Source organism: Psammomys obesus, unplaced genomic scaffold (assembly GCF_907164565.1).
Source record: "Psammomys obesus unplaced genomic scaffold, mPsaObe1.curated_primary_1811, whole genome shotgun sequence".
NCBI classification, from domain to species: domain Eukaryota; kingdom Metazoa; phylum Chordata; class Mammalia; order Rodentia; family Muridae; genus Psammomys; species Psammomys obesus.
This window is the reverse complement of record NW_026591711.1, coordinates 5,584,466-5,600,306: the sequence shown is the minus strand read 5'-3', so window position 1 is coordinate 5,600,306 and position 15,841 is coordinate 5,584,466. Positions and strand designations below refer to the sequence as shown.

Sequence of the window (15,841 nt, the reverse complement as noted above, 5' to 3'; positions counted from 1 at the left end):
CTAAAGTGTGGGCGGTGCCCCCCGCCCCTCCGTTAATGTAAGGTAGACAGATTTTGTAAGTAATATAGACCTTAATTGGTTGTTTACCTGAGCAGCATACCTTGCTTAAATACACTACAGCTGAAATTAGGGTAACCTTGTAGAATTCTCAAACACGAATGCCATTTCTTCTTTAAAGAGAGACGTCCTTAGCCATTATTTACTCTACACTTAGGTCACTCAAGTGCCGAATTATTAGCAGTCATTGACAGGGATGTTTGTAGAATAGAATCAGGTCTAGCCTAGACGTGGAGCACAAATTATTTTCCCCCAGGTGACCTTAAGCAGGGTCCTGACTTATAGCCTTTTTTTTTTTTTTTAATCTTATTATCTGGGCTAGTTTTATGCAACTTGACATAAGCTAGAGTCATTTGGAAAGAGGAGCTCCGAACCGGCATAAGATTTACCTGTAGGCAAGTCTCTGGTGCAGTTTCTTATTTATTGATTGACGTGGGAGGACCCAGCCCTCCGCCATCACCAGCGGATGATGCCATCTTTGGGCAGGTGGTCATGGGTGCTATCAAAAGGCAAGCTGAGCAAGCAAGCAAGCAGCACTCCTCCGTGGCCTCTGCCTCAGTTCCTGCGCTGACTTCCCTGGATGATGGACTGTGATATGCAAGTGCAATCGACAAAAATCCTTTCCTCCCCAAGTTGCTATTGGTCATGATGTTTTAACCCAGGAATGGAAACCCTAACAAAAGACACCATTTAAATCGGAAAAGTAACCACGTACAGTTCGTGAGCATCCTGCACCAGAATGTGCTTTGTGAACATTAAGGCATCCTTGTAAGTCCTTAGAGTTTATGTTCTAAGTTACTAAACCGTAGTTCTAAGCCTTTGTGGCATCTTGAAGAGAGGTGCTCTCCAGTGTCTGGTCTTTCCAAAAACCCAAGTGTCACCTGGTCTTTATGTGGCTCCGCTGGAGTTCTTCCCAGGAGCAAAGCCTCCCCACCCCGACACGCTGAGGCGTTTCCTGTTAGCTCTGCACCCAGCTGCCCTCCGGAAGTGGGAGAAGTTCTCAATCTGCCGGCTCTAGGACTGTGCGGAGCAGCAGAATCCGGCCGCCCGGCCCAGCCCTACACAGAAACTCGGCATTGTTGCAGCACCATTGGCTGGAGAGGCGCCTGAGGGACAGCCCCGCCAGCCAGTGGAAGGCCGCCCTTGCCAAGCAGCCCTCTCATCAGAGCCAATCGTGTAAGGATGGGGCTTTAACTCTTTAAGGTGAGTTGGCGGCGTGTGGGAAAGTTGGTAGTAAAAGTGCCACGTCTTCCTGGGAGGGTGAAGTTGTCCTGAACTTGCCCGAAGCCATCGTCCGCTTTCAGCACCGTTTTAACTCTATGAAGGAGGGGACCCTTTCTCTGTTTAGGTAACATGAGGTTTTTCTTGTGGAACGCGATCTTGACACTGTGGGTCACGGCTTTGAGTGGAGCTATGATCCCTGAGCCAGAAGTGAAAATCGAAGTTCTCCAGAAGCCGTTCATCTGCCATCGGAAGACCAAGGGAGGGGATCTGATGTTGGTCCACTACGAGGGCTATTTAGAAAAGGACGGCTCTCTGTTTCATTCCACGTAAGTAATTATGCCTCACAGGCAGCCGATGAAGGACCCACCCATTCACACCATCCCTAATGCTGTAAAACAAAACAAACAAACAAAAACTGAAACGCCTGCTTCACCTTGAAGAAAGAAAATTGTCAAAAGCCAGTTCCACAGAATAAGGCCTTGAAAGGACTTTATGGACACATGTAGTCTTGATAAATTAATTTCCTTATAATTCTATTCTCTATAAAATTAGATCTAGAGCATTTCAAGTTTTACAGAAATGCTTAAATTATAATTAAGCAGTAAGTAGAAAAGCCCAAACAGAATTTTCTATCTTAAACTCCATACCTTAAATAAAACATCGGATTTCACTTTTAATTGGGCATAAGACATATTAAAATGTGTCTGTCATTTTGCTTCAAGAGCAAAATGCACAATCACCTGTTTGCCTGCTTCTAGAAGATACACAGATGCTGTACCGTTGACCCGGTTACCTTTCTGGCAGGTGCTGTTTTGGTCGAAGTACAGGATGGTGAGTTCAGAAGCCATTCCTTTCTTCTACAAAGCCAGCCTTGATGGAGTAGGTGTGGTTATAAGTCATCATGGAAGGACGTTCAGGTGAAGTCACCTACTAACCACCTGCGTCCATTCATTCATCCAGCCTATGAAGCCACATCTCAGACCTGGAGATGTGAAGTTTACTAAAAACAAGTTCTGGTCCTCCAGAAACACATCATGTTCAGGGAGGAGGAAGACAGAAGAGGACTCAATGGATGGAGAGTGCAGAATGTTCAGATCACTGGCAAAGCACAGGGAGCCTGTGGCCCGTTGTGCTGCAGGCGGGTGATAAAAAAAGAGTTTATAACACAATAGCCTTGGAAGTGATGAGCAGAAATTATCAAGGCAGAGCAGCAGGAGGAGGACTTGCCAATGAGGGGATGATAGCCTGAAGCTTGAGCTCATCTTAGAGCCTTAGATTTGTTTCGTTTTAATAAACTGCTGTGAGACATGGTCTTCTGTGAGGCTTGAGGGTAATGAATGGTAGTCCTCTCTAGTGTTTGCTCTGGTAAAAGCTTCCAAAAATAGTCTGTCGTAGCTTTGTTCTTCTCAGTAAGGCCAGTGCATGGTAGATAGTAACCACGACTGTGACATTGCGCTTGAAAATTTCAGTTACAGCCTTACTTTCAGACTGATCACCTCCATATCTAGCCTAAGTTCTTTTCTATCTCAGGGCCAAAAGCTTGTGCAGATATTTTGTAGCAGTGTACTGCTGATGTTCTGGTACTTGGTGAAGGGACTGTTCTCATCCAGCTTTCATGTAGTCTTAGGCCTGGCTAAGTGGATATAATGATAATGAAGAAATATCGTTAAATAAGTTTGCAAAGCGTGTTTTGTGTGGCCAGAGGCATCATCTATACTGTGACTAGTTTAGTTGTAATAAGAAATGTGGCCAGAATGTAGTTAGTGGGAATGATTGCTGCTTCTCTGTTCTTTTTGCCTCATGATTATGAGGGACCATGCAGTAAAAGAAGAAGGAATGCCTGGGCAGTAGTGGTGCACACATTTAATCTCAGCACTGAGAGTCAGAGGCAGGCAGATCCCTGAGTTTGAGGTCAGCTACGGCTACACAAGAAACCCTGTCTTGAAAAACAAAACAAAACAACAACAACAAAATGCTGTTTGTCCAGATTTTGTAACTATGGTACCCATAAACTTAGTACAAGGATGCTCTATTCACATCTAAGAGTTATCCTGAAATAGGACACCTTCCATACTGAAAGGAATGAACTGCCTAGGAATCCTCAGCTCTCCAGTAGTTGAACTATGCTTGTTTTACAGGATGCCTGGATGCCTAGACTGTTCTTTCCTCTCCAGAAATTGAGGGGCTGCCTCTCCAGGATTTTCTGAGTACCCCCATAGTAGATCTTTGGAGAGGGTCTAGGGTAAGTGGAGACTTAGGGTGAAAAGCACACTTTTCCATGCATCAAAACCATCAGTAAACTGCAAATCACAAAGGCAGGAAGTAAGATACTCTTGTCTCTATGTCTGGATGCAAATGGACCTTCAGGTGTCAGCAATACTTCTAGCCTTTTATCTTCCTTCTCCAACTCAAGACATTCCCTGAGGTTTTTCTTGGTCTGTTGCCTTTGGGAAAGTATGACTTTGCCATTAAGACCTTGAACTTAGGGGTTATGTATATCTGAAGTCAAGTACTAGTAAAGTTAGCATCCATTTTCTCTGTACAAAGGCTAGTACTGGAATAGCGGGCCCTCTTTCAGCAGGTTCTATGCCTCAATTCAAATCAACTATAGATCCAAAATATTAAAAATATATATAGGTGTATATATGTATAGGTATTGAACATATGGAGACTTTATGTTGTCATTCTCCAGCATAACAACCATTTATATAGCATTTATATCATAGTATGTATAATCTAAAGATGGTTTAATGTATAAAAACGATTATGTGCAACTACTGTGGATTTGAGCTCCTTGTGGCTTAAAGGATGGAGGATCAAATGCTGGGAACAATTTTCCGAGAATACCAATCAATGATAGGATTGTCACTGGAGTTAAAGACAAATTTGCAATAGTACTTGCTTTAAAATACATGTTCAGATTAATTACTATTCTCTCTGACTTCCTTAAGCTGACTCAATTTATGAATTTTTCATAAAAGTGGTCAGGGGCTGGAGAGATGGCTCAGAGGTTAAGAACACTGGCTGCTCTTCTAAAGGTCATGAGTTCAATTCCCAGCAACCATATAATGGCTCGAAACCATCTATAAGATCTGGTGCCATCTTCTGGACTGCAGGTGTACATGCAGGCAGAATACTGTATAAGTGATGAATAAAGAAATCTTAAAAAAAAAAAAAAGTGGTTAGAAAAGTGAACTGTGTGTGTGTGTTTCCAATTCAAGAATTGTTCTCCCATCAGGGTATCAGGACATATGCTGATATTCATAGCTAAACTTTGGGCAGAATTTAGGGAACCTTACGAAAGAAGGGGGAGATAGAAAGACCTGGAACTCCAGAAGGAGAGCAACAGAACCAAAAAGTCTGGGCATGAGAGTCTTTTCTGAGACTGATACTCCGAACAAGGACCATGCATGGAGATAACTTAGAACCCCTGAACAGAAGGAGCCCATGGAATCTCAGTGTCCAAGAGGGTTCCCCAATAATAAGAACAGAGACCATCTCTGACATTGACATGAACTCATGGGCTGGCTCTTTGATCACGTCTACCTGAGGGGGGGAGCAGTTTTACCAGTCCATAGAGGAAGATAAAGAAGCCACTCCTGATGAGACATGATAGACTAGGGTCAGATGGAAGGGGAAGAAGACCTCCTCTATCATTGGACTGGGGGAGGGGCATAAGAGAAGTAGAGGGAGGAAGGGTGAGATTAGGAGGGGATGGGGGAGAGTGCTACAGGTAAGATACAAAGTGAATAAACTGTAATATAAAGAAGATTTAAAAAAAATAATAAAACAATAAAATTGAATTAATACCAAAATTTGTTCTTTTCTTTAATTTCTAACTTCATAAGCTTAACCACTAAAGGGTGGGGAAAAAATGAAGCACAGCAGTGATCTTTGTTTTTAAGTCACTAAAAATATCTCTAATATAAAGTGCTTACCTTAGCATGCATGGGACCCTGGCTTCAATTCCTAGTGATTCACAAAACAAAGCAAACTTCTAAAATTTGGATTTTTTTTTTTCCTGGCAGTCACAAACATAACAATGGTCAGCCCATCTGGTTTACCCTGGGCATTCTGGAGGCTCTCAAAGGCTGGGACCAAGGCTTGAAGGGAATGTGTGTGGGAGAGAAGAGAAAACTTGTTATTCCTCCTGCCCTGGGCTATGGCAAAGAAGGAAAAGGTAAAATTGTATAACCATCACTGGTGTGCATCTCCAAATGTTTCCTCTCTCTCAAAAGGGAACCCACCAACTCACTTTAACAATGCAAGAAGTCCATCTAACAAAGTGTCTTGATGGTTTGAACATTTGGAATATAGGCCATTGGATATGGTTTTTATGTATGGCTATATATACAGGAAGTCTTCCACACTGTAGCTCTCATTGGGTGTCCTTTTGTTCTTGCTTTTAAGTGTATTTGTAAAGTTTTCAATAGCCTTTTAAATTGTTATTTATTTTCATTTTTCAAAACAGGGTTCTCTGTGTAACCCTGACTGTCCTGGAACTTGCTCTGTAAGCCAAGCTGGCCTTCTAACTCAGATATCTGCGTGACTCTGCCTTGCAAATGCTGGGATTAAAGGTGTGTGCCACCACTGCCCAGCTCAAGAGTTTATTCTAAAATAATGCATTGACTTGGATTGAAAAGAATTCTCACCATGTTACAGGCAGGCTGGCTTGTCCACACAGCTTTTGTGCCAGTTTGTTCCAAGGCACAGACACCGGGTACTTAAGCTAAAGTCACGCAGGTCTCCAAGGGCTGTTTGGTGAAGCTTATCAGCTGGCCCAAGATGTAGTTTCTTCTCCGGAACCTGATCTGAGCCACTGAGCAGATCTGAAGAGACTGGTTTGTGTCTACCACTGTGTTGTTATTAAAACAAGTAGAACAAAATTGAGTGTGTTATAATAGGAGGTTAGCCAAAGAAGATGCAGGTCATGCATTAAAAGTGTCATTTGCAAAAGTTAAAAATTACATCTTTGGTGTAAGAGTAGCAAATAGATTTTTCTGTCTGTCCAGCTCCTGGTATGAGGGAGGATGTGCACACAGAAAGAGGATCACAATGAATACAATATTCTGTGTGCTGTTGATTCTGAGTCTTACATTCATTTCTGATTCTATCTTCCAAATTCTCTATAGAGAAAATGTAGTACTTACACAGTGAAGAAAAAAAATTATAAGAAGCTATCAGTAGGAGGCAGGGAATCACTCTAATGTGGTATAAATAGGCCTCACCGAATTTTCCAGCTAAGCATAGCCATTGACAAAGTCCGGATCGAGATCCCTTGCCCCCACTTCCTAGGGAGGTTAAGTGCTGTGTATGATTATGTCGTACTCCAAAGCTGGACTAGCTCTCTAAGCCATGTTCCACAGGCTTAGTTCTTAAACAAATTCAATTCTAACGGTATTTTCAGAGAGGAAAAGCCAGTCTCTAGGAAAGGTTTCCCTGCGCCTAGATGTCCTCTTTATCTTTCCTGTGTCTCTGGTCTCTTGCTATCAACTTCACGTGTTCAGCAGCAGTAGTACTCCGTGACGTACTTAATTCAGCTTGACTTCATAGCACGCAGCGATCTAAATCTCAGTTGTTGCCTGCGAGGTCATGGAACTAACTCTTCTAATACGTATTTCCCACTAATTCTGTAGTGTTTTAGAGTGTGCTTGCATGCCTCCTGGGAAAGATGGCAGCTTTCCCACCAAGCTAGTGCATGCCCCTTTCCTGTCTCCACCGGCAACGGTAAGCTCTAGCTCACACTGTGAGCGTTTTTTCCTCTTAGAAACTTTCTGTCCTCTTGTAGACTCTGAGGAAAGACTTGTCTAACTAGTGTGCCCCGACCTTTATATTAAGTAGAGTTGTGAGAAAGCAGGTGAAAAATAAATGCCCAAAATTCTCAGAAAGGTTTGTACTTGGTTTGTATGGTTATTAGTTAGGCTTTTTTGTTTGTACCTCCAGGTTTTAACAGTTGTTTTTTTTTTTTAACTCTTAAGAAATTGTTATTTTCCTTTTCAGAAGTACATTTAGATTTACCTTTTCTGAAAAAATGGCTCAACAAATGCATACAGTCCTTTTGTCAGGAAGTATCCGAAGTTTTTGAAAACTTTGAATTTTTCTTTATTATTTTTAAAACCCAAAAAGAAAATATCTCAGTAACTTATATCAGGCACTTACTACTTATCAGGAATGACCCTGAAGGTTTTATTTTTGCATGGGTTTTCCCCCCTTCATCCTTCACATGGATGCCGAAGGTAGAAAATTACCAATCATTTTACTGACAGGAAGGAACTGAGGCCTAGAGGTGGCAGAGATGAACTTCACTTACACAACATGTCCACCGAGCTCACACTGTTAGATACTGCCTCCCAGTGGCAGACGGTGCCAACTTCTGAAGGTCAAGACTTCCTGATCTAAATTAGTAAATCTCTTGTAATGTAATTAAGTCTGAATTACTCAAAGCCCTTTAAAAGTCGTTCTTGACATGTAAACACGAAGGGCCTTAATTATATTTGAAAGTTAGCATCAAGGCTTTTCGGAACATCTTCGTAAATGCCTACGCATGCGTTTCATTGTTAACCCCCAGAGTGCTTTGCCAGTGTAGGTGATTTCTTCTTTTGTTCTGCTTTTCTTCCCTGACTAAAGTGTCATTATAGTATAAGTGATTTCTACCACCTTGACAATCAGAGAGAACCTCTTCATTTCATGTAGTTAAAATGTCTGTTTCTGTATTTGATTTTATTTGTGATTTGGTTATATTTGTTATGAATAATTTTATATCTTCTGAATAAAAATTTCCCCATCTCCTCATCTCAGGTAAAATCCCCCCAGAGAGCACACTGATATTCAACGTTGACCTCCTGGAAATTCGAAATGGCCCACGGTCCCATGAGTCATTTCAAGAAATGGATCTCAATGACGACTGGAGACTCTCCAAACATGAGGTGGGCCTGCCATCCGCCTCCACTCTCTTCCTTTTTCATTTCCTTTAAGGCCACCTTTTTAGCTCCTGGGTGAAGGAAAATGAGTTTTCTTCAGTGGAGTGACACTGGGTATGTCAACCACAGGCCAGGGCAGGCCCTGTGCTCAGGAGTAGTGGCCAGTACAAATCAGGCCCCATGGTTTTTAGTGGCTTTTTTCTTCATTTTTAAGAGAGAGAAAGAACATGAAATTGTTGGAAAAGAATGTGATCAAATATACTATACAAAGTTATCAAAGAATAAATAAGTAATAAGGAAAATTTATTTTTATTTAGGGAAAATTAAAATATTTTATTTAGGGAAAAATATTTACAGCTTTTTCTAAAGTGCTTTGAAAGTTGCCTTTTAATTTTTTTTTTGTAGGAAATCGCTGCTTAGGGGAGAACTGTATTGACTGAGAAAGCGTGTTCAGTCTCTTGCGTCTCCCTTCTCACCTAGGCTTCATGTGTCTCATCTTCCCCTTCAGATCTGAGGAAGTTTCATGTTTTCATGAGAGTTATGACTGTTTGAGAAGCATGTAGGTCCTGAGAAGTTTCTCATGAGGAGGACAGTTTCTGTTTAAAATGGCAGACTGTTGAGTGTGTGTCATAGTACATTCCAATAAGCAGTTTACATGACCAGCTTTGTTGAAGTCAGCCCCAGGAAGAGGACTTTCTGGATCTTCCCCAGAGGGACTTTCCTCAGTCTGAAGCCATGACGTTTGGGGTGGAAGGAAGGAAGAGGGCTCCTCCATGCCTCAAGCCTTCACAGCCACCACTGGCTTTTGTGGAGAAAGAGGAAGAGGTAGAGACAAGCCCTGCAGTTCTTACTGTGCCCCAGTCTGCCATGGCCATGTGGATGCCCAGGCATTTTTAATGTTGGTGAGTTTCACTCTAAGTTCATAGGGTCCTGATTAGGCTCTCTTGGTATGGCATATGTACACCAGGTACACAGTTCTTTCTACTTGTAGACATGGGTTTAAATGAAAATGGAGACTATACTCTTATTTTAGGATGAATGTCTAGAATTCTGACTCTTCCTAGAAAAGAAAATGTGATGAAACCAATGTATCAAAAGCAGCCATCCTTCACGTGCACAGCTTTGTTTGGACTCCGGCAGGAGCAGGCAGTATGAGCTGCTGAGCCAAGTGGGCTGAGGACCAACTTGACCCAGTGGCCACTCTGTAGGCCACGCTGCTGACTGGACTCTATTTGCTTATTTATTCCATCAGAGAGAGCTGTGTTCCCTGGCCAGGCACTTTGGCAAAGCTCTGGTTATTTGCAGTGAATTTTGGAGAAAGGTCTATTGAAGAAAAGCCAGAAACATTTATAAGCTCTCTTGGGAGAATACTGGAAGTGACAAAATATTTTTTACAACTGTTACGCAGGCATTCGGAACTTAAGCTCTTGTCAGTACTTGACTTGCTACAAGAGGTTCTGTGATAGGTTCAGAAAAACATAGATTCGAGGCATCTACACTCATGTTTTGGGGGTTCAAAAGTAGAGAAATCTGGAGTAGTCTCAAGTGGCTGTGGCTTTCAGAATGAATTTTCGTATGTGCTGAGTCAGTGGATTCTGCTGGCGAGGAGGGATGCGCTGCCTTCACGGTGCCTCCTTCTTTCAGAACTTTGTTCCAGGGCGTTGCTGCCCCTTCGTGGAGCAAGGTGGTCCCTGCAGAGTGTAGCCTTGTGCCCTGTAGATATTATATAATATGTATGTTTTAAAACTATTAGCTTTTGGCTTCTATAATAATTTTTGTTTTTGTTTTGTTTTGTTGCTTTATGAGACAAAACAGTTTCTCTTTGTATCCCTGGCTGACCTAAACTCACTATGTAGACCAGGCTGGCTTCAAACTCAGAGATCTGCCAGCTTCTGCTGGCATCAAAGCCATGCACTATCATGCTTGGCAGTATAGTATTTTTTATTACACATTTACCTCTTAGTTTCAGCAAAGTGAATTAAAGCATTAGTGTAAGCCAGGAAACATAGCATAATTTATTTAAGTTTTTTTTTTTGATCATTGCATGTCCAAAAAATAATACATACACATAAAAGAAAAAAATAAGTTCATAAGAATGTTCCTCTTGGGGCTGGAGAGGTGGTGCAGTGGTTAAGAGCCCTGGCTGCTCTTCTAGAGGACCCAAGTTTGATTCCTGGCACCTACATGGCTTACACCTCTCTGTAACTCAAGTTCCAACTGATCTGATGCCTGATGTGTTTTTTTTTTTTTTTCTTTGACCTCTGTGGGCACCAGGCATGCACATGATATGCCTACAAACCTGCAGGCAAACTCTCATAAAATAAAAAATAAATCTTAAAAAAATAATTTTCCTCTTCTATAAGTTAAACTTTCAAGTAAGATTTAAAAAAAAAAAAAAAAAAAACTCAAATCTCCCGAACTCCTGGAAGCTTTATGATGCTAATAATTTCTTTAAATTGTATTTTTATTTAGTGGTTTCAGTATAATGCTATGAAAATATTAGCCAAACCTAGCAGAAAAACGGAATATGTATGGTATACTTAAACATTTTAAAAGTTACATTAGTCCTCTCAACACTTTAAAATGCTGCCCAAACACTTTTTTTAATCCTACATTTTTATTTTTCATTAAATCAGGATGACAAGCAATTTGAAAACCTGATTGAATAAAACACCAAAATAAACTTGAATTTCATAACACTGACTGTTTCTTTCCTCTCCTTTGCACCCTTCATTGTACTTCAGTGACTGGATGGCTACATATTCTATAGGCATCCTGCAGCAAGCAGCTCTGTCCGAGCATGGTGGCCACTAATGCTTTACTTGTACGTCACACACGGTGCTGTGGCAACGGGACTCACTGCACCATGTTGAGATAATAAAGAAACCCTTTTCACACTTGAAGAATAGTAGTAAATGCATTTTTGAGTCAGAGAATATTGGTGTATAATCTAGAAATTAAAAATGCGTGTAAGTGGGAGCTGAGGAGAGGGCTGTCGGTGGAGTGCTTGTCATTCAAGCTTGATGGCCCAAGTTCCAGACCCAGAACCCGAGGTGGGAAAAAAGCTGGGTGTGGAAGTGTGTGTGTGTGTATGTGTGATCAGAGCTGGCAAGTGGTGACAGGCAGATTCCTGGAGATTGCCAGTCAGTCAAAATGACCTATTCAACAAGTTCCAAGTGAGAGACTGTGTCTCAGAAAACAAGGCTATAAGGAATTGCATCTGAGGTCGACTTCTAGCTTCCAGATACATGAATAAACACACACACACACACACACACACACACACACAGCCCTGCACAAAGAAGCAAATTTAAAAGGGCTGTGAACAACAGAGTCTCAAATTAAATGTGGGCTTCTTAGTGTAGAATTATAAGAATAAAAGTGAATCCAGCTTAAAAGAAGCAAACAGGCTGGGGAGATGGCTCTGTGTGTTCAGTGTTTGCCATGCAAGCATGAGGACGTGAACTGGGATCCCCAGTTCATGCAAAAAGCAGAGTGTGATAGTGCATGCCAGAGTCCCAGCACTGGAGAGGTGGAGACAGGGAGCGCTCTGCATCCTCCTTGTTAGCCAGCCAGGGTGGCAATCAGTTCACAGGTTCAGTGAGAGATGGCATATCAAACAAGGGAAGAGTGATGAAGGAGATACCCAGTGTCAAACACTGGTCTCTACATAGAAACACACACATACATACACACACAATGCACATACACACACATGCCTGCACACAAACACACACTTTTTTAAAAAGGCAGGAATAGGTTTTAATAAAAACCTTATATTTTAAGCAAAGATTATATATGTGTATATGATATAAGCATTATTTTTGGTACATTATATTTGCATTATGTTTGCTGTCTCCAACATAGCCATAAAGCAAAAGTTTGTTTTACTTCTTTAGGAACTGGTCACGGGTTATTTTGTACTTGCTCTGTATCATTGCAATAATGAGAGTCGGGTACTAACATGAGCTGTTATTTTGTAGGTTAAAATGTATTTAAAGAAGGAGTTTGAGAAGCACAGTGCAGTGGTGAATGAAAGTCATCATGATTCTTTGGTGGAGGATATTTTTGATAAAGAAGATGAAGACAAAGATGGATTTATATCTGCCAGAGAATTTGTATATGTGCATGATGAATTGTAGGGAAGCACCTGCCATGTTATACACATTTGTCTAAAGGGAAGGTGGCATCTTTTTTTTTTTTTCTTCTTTCACTTTGGTTTTTTGAGACGGAGTTTCTCTGTGTAGCCTTGGATGTCCTGGACTGGCTTTGTAGACCAGGCTGGCCTTGAACTCACAGAGATCTGCCTGCCTCTGCCTCCCTAAGGGGAAGAAGGCATTTCTTTCTTTCTTTCTTTCTTTCTTTCTTTCTTTCTTTCTTTCTTTCTTTCCTTCCTTCCTTCCTTCCTTCCTTCCTTCCTTCCTTCCTTCCTTCCTTCTTTCTTTCTTTCTTTCTTTCTTTCTTTCTTTCTCTTTCTTATTTTTCTTTTTTTTTTGAAGGTGGCACCTTTAAACAAATCTTATTTTTCTTTTTTTTTTTTTGAAGGTGGCACCTTTAAACAAAGTGTTTGCTTTGCTTTGTTTGTTTTTAGTTTTATATAATTTTCTATTATTTAAAGAAACACAGAGACTTTGTAAATATCTGTATCTTCCTGATAAGTTATTGGGAAGAAACAGTTGTCTTTGAGTAGAGGACTTCTGGGCCTTTTCCATGTTCACACAGAAGCTTGTCTTGCTGGCTTCCTTTTAGTGGAACATGTTGCAACAGCAGATGAACACAGTTGCACAAATCAGTACCCTGTACTCTGCCTCCCTCTGTTTTCTCAAAGTCAAGTTATTCACACACTCAAATGCCTCTGCTGTCTTCACCTTGCAGTGAAGTAGTTTTTTCTTTACTGCCTTGCAGTCTCTGCTTGGGGGCACGAAACATACGGTAGGCTTTATTCCATAACAACTTTGGCCTCACTGTGGAGATTTGCAGTGTGGGGTAAACAATGGAGTTGCAAGCTCATGAATAGGTGTGCATTGAAACATTCTGCAGAGACTTCCTAGTGGCTAATGACTTATTAAGATGAGTCAGATAAATAATTTATGTGGTCGCTTCCTTGCATTCAATGCTTCCTTGTAATCAAAACTATGGTAGGCATGGCAGAGAGTTGTATTTATAGTCAATGTTTACTTTCAAGGCTATCAGGTTTAGGCTTCTGTTTCTTCAATAAGTAATGTTTACAGCTAGTGTATTACTTTGCAATAACACTGAATCATGAGAGAATTTAGTATGTCAACTGGACTTTTCCCGTTTCTGACTCATCAAAAATGAGGCTGACCAATAACAACTATTCTCACAACTAATCCTGAGTTTGAAAATTGACTTTTATCATTTTATCTCAAATTGGCTTCTAAAAATTATTTTGTTAGGAATAGTTTCTCATACTTTATAAAATGTATCAAGTGTACTTTGCCTGACTGGCAGTGTTCTGACAGCCATGGGAAACAGCTTATGGTACTTCCTTATAGATGAGAAGTGCTGTAAGAGATTGACTGATGAGCCCAGTGTTGGTGGTTAAGCTGTGGAAGCATCTTTGTTCCCTGAGGTCAGTCTTTCACTTTTCCACTAATGAAGAAGCAGGGCGTTTGCTTGAATCTGTTGGGCCCCATTTCCCTTGGGATCTTTACCTCTATGGACAGTTCCTGCCTCTTCATGGCTGATCACAGCTCTCCTTAGGATTCAAGAAGGTCTGTGTTTTCATAGAATAATCTTCCCATTTGCTTTGAATCGCCTCAGTCTCCCTCCCAGTGACCAGTGAGAGGGGCCAGGTTTTAGTTCACTCATTCCTGTCACCTCTTTTTGTTTGTAGAAATTAGATTGCTTCACTAATTGACATTTTCCTCACCAAAACATGTTAGTGGGAAGAATATACTCTAAAACCTGTTCTTGAAGATGCTGGGTCTAACTATAAAACAGCTGTCACCACTGGCATTTCTCTGAACCTGGGGAGGTTGTAAGAAGGCCTGTCTCGGGAGGACAGTGGTGTGTCTCGAAGGCTGTTTTGCACCAAGGCTGCTACCATCATCTGTGCTGGAGCAAGGAAGGAAAAAGAATCTTGATTATTCAATTAAATGAATTTGTATCTGTTCTCAGCTAAACCTTCAAACAGAAATATGAAAGGAAGACATACCCATAGATAATGGTTATTTAAGCCATCTGCCTGTATAGCAATACCTTTGCACCTTCCCATTAGTGGGAATAATCAAACACCAACTGTGACTTCACATGTGTGTAATTGACTCAGAACTGCTCTATGTGACATATTTAAATTTCTATGTCTATTGTGATACTCTGAAAATAAAGTTTATTTGGGAAATAATTTTGTGAAAAATGTTTTGCATATGTATGTGTGTGGTGTTAGTGTGTGTATATTCACATATGTGGGGGCACAGATGTGTGTGAAGGTATATTTTTTCCCTGGATTTTTCCATCTAATACATGGAGGCAGGGTCTTGCTGAGCCTGGAGCTCTTCATTTTGGCTAGAAGCTTGCTCCAGGGGTTTCTGCTTCCCATGCAGTGGGGTTATAGGTAAGCCACTTTGCCCACTGGCTTTTTTTTTTTAATGTGATTCTGGTGTGCTGAACTTTATTCCCCAGATGCTCAAGGCAGGTGCTTTACCTTTATTTATCCCTTCAACCCTGATTGTGTGTGTGTGTGTGTGTGTGTGTGTGTGTGTGTGTGTGTGTGTGTTCAGGGAGTGTGTGTGTGTGTGTGTGTGTGTGTGTGTGTGTTCAGGGAAACAATATCAAAGCAGCTTTGCCACTTCCTCCCTCCCTCCCTTTTTGTGCATGCTGAGGATTGAGCCTTTTGCATGCTGAGCCATGACCTACACCTGTAGTTCCTCTCAAATTTTATCCTAAGTTTCTTGACAGACTGCAAAAGAAGGGCAGTAGGGGGAGATGGACAGAGTGACATGGTCTGTCTCTAAGCACCTGCTCTGTTGTGGTTTGTCCGGAAAGCTGTTGCTTCCAGTTAGCATAAAATCTGCAGCATTAAGGACAGTGGCTGATGGTGAATTTCACACAGGGCTTATGAGCAGGGGAACACAGGAGGGTGAATGTGATCACTGTTGTTTACATTTGGTACTTACATATGTGTAGCAGGTGGACATGATTTCTGCCTATTGAGGAAATTAGTGTCATCAAATGCCTTCTGTGGTTACACGGAATGCTAGGTTTGCACAAATAACAAGAAACAATGATTTCTGCTTCAGATGAAGCAATCAGCTATTTGGATTTTTGCAAATGGACTATACTTATTCATGAAGTAAAATTACATTCACAATGCTGTTTAGAGTTATGCAAGCTTCCTCTATTTACAAAACTTAATGTGTGTGTATGTGTGTGTATGTGTGTGTGTGTGTGTGTGTGTGTGTGTGTGTGTGTGTGTGTTGAGGGTGATTCTTGGTGTTTGAAAATTCTGAGGAGTTAATTTGATGGCATGTTATGGGGAAAATTCCTTTCACATTTTAGTATGGTTATTTTTAGTTAGCACTGTCATGAAAAGCCTGGGGAAAAATAACTTTTTCCCCCGCCAGAGGTACAGAGTACTTAAAAGTGGTCTTTTTGGACCAGAAAGGCCCTCTCCCACT

The 15,841-nt window shown here is 41.2% G+C and overlaps 1 protein-coding gene across 1 annotated transcript; it reads left to right on the top strand.

Annotated features, from left to right (window-relative positions):
- The first annotated feature begins 1,278 nt into the window (after positions 1-1,278).
- Fkbp14 (FKBP prolyl isomerase 14) lies at positions 1,279-14,558 on the top strand. The gene is made up of 4 exons (XM_055611907.1): positions 1,279-1,607; positions 5,310-5,461; positions 8,080-8,207; positions 12,185-14,558. The coding sequence occupies exons 1-4, from the start codon at positions 1,411-1,413 to the stop codon at positions 12,341-12,343; spliced, it is 636 nt and encodes a 211-aa protein (XP_055467882.1). The 5' UTR covers positions 1,279-1,410; the 3' UTR covers positions 12,344-14,558.
- Positions 14,559-15,841: the final 1,283 nt, after the last annotated feature.